This window comes from Mercenaria mercenaria, chromosome 14 (genome assembly GCF_021730395.1).
Source record: "Mercenaria mercenaria strain notata chromosome 14, MADL_Memer_1, whole genome shotgun sequence".
NCBI classification, from domain to species: Eukaryota; Metazoa; Mollusca; class Bivalvia; order Venerida; family Veneridae; genus Mercenaria; species Mercenaria mercenaria.
This window is the reverse complement of record NC_069374.1, coordinates 71317109-71322001: the sequence shown is the minus strand read 5'-3', so window position 1 is coordinate 71322001 and position 4893 is coordinate 71317109. Positions and strand designations below refer to the sequence as shown.

General features: G+C 36.5%; 1 protein-coding gene across 1 annotated transcript; it reads right to left on the bottom strand.

Moving 5' to 3' along the window:
- Nucleotides 1-1118: 1118 nt before the first annotated feature.
- On the bottom strand, nucleotides 1119-4604 carry LOC123526910 (uncharacterized). Its single transcript, XM_045306163.2, has 3 exons — nucleotides 4463-4604; nucleotides 3769-3906; nucleotides 1119-2491 (listed from the first exon to the last, which is right to left on the bottom strand). The coding sequence occupies exons 1-3, from the start codon at nucleotides 4602-4604 to the stop codon at nucleotides 1119-1121; spliced, it is 1653 nt and encodes a 550-aa protein (XP_045162098.2).
- Nucleotides 4605-4893: the final 289 nt, after the last annotated feature.

Sequence of the window (4893 nt, the reverse complement as noted above, 5' to 3'; positions counted from 1 at the left end):
AGTTAAATACAGCATTTTCACCATAGCAAGGGCTATGGTTCTGACAATATATCAGCAATCTTGACCAATATTCAACATATATGTCATTTTGCGGCAGTACATATTTTATGTGTGTGGAGCATAGCGGTTGTCCGAGACACGATGTCTCTGTTTAATATATAATATATGTTATTTTGACTGATTCAAAGGTTAAAATTCTGCTATTATTTAAAGCTATCTTGCCCGTAACAAACCATTCCTCAGATCCATTGGTCAATTACATTTGGTGCACGACAATGACGACTGCTCAAGTTACGTGCCCTGAAATGTTTTTATAATTTGTGAAACGGTGTTTGGTTATTTTATAGACCACTGCTCTGATGACATCGGCGGCCCTTTGTCCATTATTGAACCTGTCTGCAATCTTGTGACAATATGAATTCTTTGTAAGGTTAATGAAGACTTAAAAGAAATGTGGTCAATGAATGAAAATTTGACTAATTCAAGGGCAATAACTCTTGTGTTATTAAGCTTTTTTCTCTTTTCTTGAATGTTTGTCCTTTTACGTTCTGTGCATGAAGTCTCCAGTATGTTTGCACAAAAGTTGTCGACGGAGCTGTAACGACAGATGTACAAATGATTTCAGGAATCCTTTCATTTATTTGCAAGCTAGTATGATCCGGTCCGACTGCCGAGAAGTCAATATATTAAGTCATGATAAGTCCCATCGGTTTTCGCGAAAATATCAAACAGCTTTGGTTGATTCAGACATATAAAAGTGTTCAGCCTTATTATATCCTGTATGAAATATGGTGCGCCTGCATGCCACTGTGCTGATACTCAATGTTTTGGCCACCCCTCAAGTCCATTATAAACTGACTGTCCGTATCCTTTCCTGAAAATGATCAAAACATTAACATAATATTTAAAAGGTTCAATTTTTTGCTTGACAACGGTACGTTTACAACTGACATGAAATCGAAGTCAGTGTTTTCAATTCAGGCAATTGTGTTTACAATTCATTATATAGAAAGCATAGTTTACATACAATAAATAACCTTTGATTTAGCATGAGATGAACTGGTTTAAAAATTCTGTTACAAATGCTTAGAAATTACTAAAATAGAGAAAAATAATTATTACCCTGGTCTGACATCTTCCCTTTTTCTGTTTACGCATGCGCCAATCATAAGTGAAAGAAAGGCGAAAATAGCCATCAGAATTGCCAGAAAAAATGACTTTATTGTTGAACAATTACATCCCGTTTTTCTCGGACGTCCATGTATGACCATCAAGTAATGGTCGAACTGCTTTTTGGCAAGACTGTCGTGGTCGAATGGGTATGGTGAACCGATCCTGTACGCAGCGGAGAACCCGGACATAACGGCCACCTCATGAGTATTGACCAGGGTATAGGATCCGCAGTAATATGTATGCCTTTTCCCCTGAATATACCTCATTAGCGGAACAGTAAATGCAAAATGGCGCCAAGTGTGCGAAAATTGGCGCCACCAATGTTTCAGCATGATTTTCTCGGGATTTACTTTGTTCAAGGTCCACATATCCGAACACTCATCATCAAGGTATATTGTCTGAAAGACGTGGCCTTTCTGGTCACGAATTTTCTTCAATTGTGGTTGATAGTTAGATAGATCAAAAGACATTTCGATCTTTGACGGATCTTCTGGGTCCGTGCGTACGAGGTACTGATCTGTGTCTTTATGCAGTTCATAGTGATCATTCATATATTCCTCGTCTTCGTGTGTAATTATAAGGTCATTGAAATATTTTACGTTTCCAAGTGTTTTACGTTCCATGTAACTGGGATCTTCTAGCAGTTTAAGCGCAGTTTCTGCATCACAAGCAAAAATGATCTCATCAAACACTTCAGTCTTGCCTTCTTTATCTCTAACATATACTTTCCCGCGCGTTCGCTTCACTGATTCAACGGGCCTGTTGCGGAAAAATTTCGCACCGGAACTAGATATTATAGTCTCATACATTTTCTCTAAATTTGGAAACGCAAACATTTCCGGAGTCTGGCTCAAAAGTCTCTTTGTATCATAGTCAAATAATCTTAAATCGTCATCAAGGAAAACACGTGCCATTATTGCAGACGACACGTTTGGTGTCTGGTTTCCAGTTCCAAAGAACAACGCTGTTAGTGGGAAAACCATTTCGTTCATGAATTCTTCCGAGTACCCAAACCATTTCAAAACCTTTGCTATAGGTAGGAATATAAAGATCGGCTCAAACCGATGAATCAACTTCAAAGTTTTCTCAAATTTTCCGATGTCTTTGCTCAGTCGTTGTGTAAGGTCTGAATCCGCGTAATTTGTCCAAGCTGTTTTCTCCTTACCGAACGAGATCATCATGTGAACTGGATGTGTTTCGAGATTATTTTCTTGTAGTATGTTTAAGGTATTCCTATATGTAGGTGTACCGCCTTGTACACCATAGTTGACAAAGGTACCCCTCTGCTTCTCCAAACTGGCTGTGGCTGCGACCCCACCTGTCAATACAAACTACCTTTGATAACCCAGATTTAAATTATAAGAAAAAACTGATACATAAGTAACATAGCGGTAACAAACACTTAATTAATTAATTATTTATTTGAATGTGTAAATGTGTGAGTGTGTAGATGAATCCGAACGAATAGCAAGACCATGCCAAATATGATATTATTATTATTCACTTGTCAAAATAACTTTCCATTTGCATAAATGCTATCACAAAAATGCTATAAAATACCATGTATGAATATATGAAAATCAATTACTTTTTTATTATTTGTGAACATTATTTGTGACTGAAGCCATGTAATTACGTTGGCATGGAAACGAGAAAAAGTGCTGTTGAGTCTGTATAATTTTTGCTTCTTCTCTTAGAAATGGTAGTTTGTCTCAATAAAACCATTTCTGTCCTCGTTCGTGCGCAAATTTGCTAATTATTACAGAGAGATGGTGTAATTAATGAGACCTCGTAGTGTTATCACCGTCATAAAGACACAACGTCTTACTTTAACCTCTCTACAAATGGTCTTTATTCAAGTATTAATTGCGAATTCATAGAGTGTAAAACAGAGATAAAACCTTAGTGAGAATTTTCACAAGTAGATAAAATCTTTTACAGGATAAATCCATTCATGACCGCCTCAGTACGGAGAAGTGTTTTTCTTTTATCGCGGAAAATATGTAGAATGTTGACCTGGAAAAGTCTGTCTTAGTTCTCTACATTATTTTACATAATAATTATTACTGCATTTCGCAGTTTGGGTATATAATTATATGTATTTGTAGTAGTTATATAAACATCTTCCATTAATTTAATGAACGAATTTACAATATCATTTGCCAAAAAAAACGTTGCTTATTGCCAAACAAAAAGTCTCTGAAACATAGTTATCAAAAGTCCAATATAACAGTTCTTTTATCTTAAGGCCTCTTCGGGCGCTTTTTTTCCTGTCTCAATTTCAGTCACACAGACATAGTTCATGTCATACTGCGGCTTAATTAGAAGAGGCAGACTCTATGTGCCTCCGGTATTATTTAGTATAAAGGCGAATACTCAACAGAACCACTGACCTTCTGTAAATCATCTTCAAGTTGATGGCGTCATTGCAAGAAGGTCCGGGCCGGGTTCAAGCAGCATAGTTACTATATTAGCGGTCTCTATCCGAATAGATGTAGTGTAAGTGAATTATAAATTAGTAAAAGTTCTTTTAACTTATCATGACATCCGTGATAGCGGCTAACATTTTACACACATTCTAGATATAAAACTTACCTGGAACGGAGCCCCTCTCCCAGATTTCCACTTCAAACTTATCGGGATTTTTGCCAAGGCTATAAGCGGCTGCAGTGCCGGCAGCACCCGCTCCAACTATCAACACCCTCTTCGTTTCCTGTGTGCTTCCGGTCTTTTCTGTAGTTTTGTAAAATAAAGATGTATTTTATGTAACATCTATTTCATAATAGTAGAAGTAAAAAGACATAATGCAAAACACAGAGCTAAAATTATTCTTTAAAATGTTTCCAATGTACCATGCAACATAACGCCCCTTTTTCAAAATAAACATGTATTACTAAATAGGAATATTAAGCACTGTAACTTTTTTGTACTTATATCAAGAACATTCTTTAAAGAAATGGACGACTAAAGCGTTGTCTTCTAAGTTACTGAACATGAACTACTTTTGTATGATGAGGATTGCGAAAACATATAATTTCCCGCTACTCTGAAATATCGAAGAGGTCCAAATTCCATCGCTTAATTGCAGCGGACTAATTTAGCATGTAATTTTGTTACATCATAATTATGAATTTCTCTACCGTTCTTTGTAATAACCTCTCTCCATATAGCACAGCAGAGTAATCAGGCATATAATGTCACGACTCTTGACAAATTTTGCTCAGTATGGTTGGATATTCTGCTACATTTGTTCCCACTAATTACAGGTGAAGTATAAAAATGAAATTACTGTTTTCCAAGTCAATCTTCTGTGGGTTGGGTTCTGATGAGCAGTCTGTTATCGATCCACCATTAGAAACTTTACTCGTCTCAGTATCGTCCAACATTGTGACGACTGTAGAACGTGATGGCGGCGAATCTCTGCCCGACATTGTGACGCTCTCTGAATTTAAGGACAGATATATTTAGTTTTAATTTAGAGTTTAGAACCTGATTTTAAAACGGCAAATTAGGAAGATATGAAATACATGCGTACTTATGTGTTAATAAAAAGCTGGTGGTCGGAATAGGGTATTCAGGGCACAGCAGATTGCAAGAAGTATATACAGCAGCCATAATAACCGATTTTAAATGCGACAAACTACAAAACATGTTTTGATCCTTATAACAATATTTCATAAGTTCTTAACTTCAGCAAGCTTAAAAAAAATAAGCGATGCA

Bases quoted from the DNA above. Each gene is read 5' to 3' on its own strand.
- LOC123526910 (XM_045306163.2), bottom strand. From the start codon at position 4,604: ATGTCGGGCAGAGATTCGCCGCCATCACGTTCTACAGTCGTCACAATG. The intron at 3,907-4,462 runs GTAATTTCATTT...ACAAAACTACAG, and splicing joins GAAGATTGACTTGGAAAACA to AAAAGACCGGAAGCACACAG. The intron at 2,492-3,768 runs GTAAGTTTTATA...TTGTATTGACAG, and splicing joins GGAGAGGGGCTCCGTTCCAG to GTGGGGTCGCAGCCACAGCC.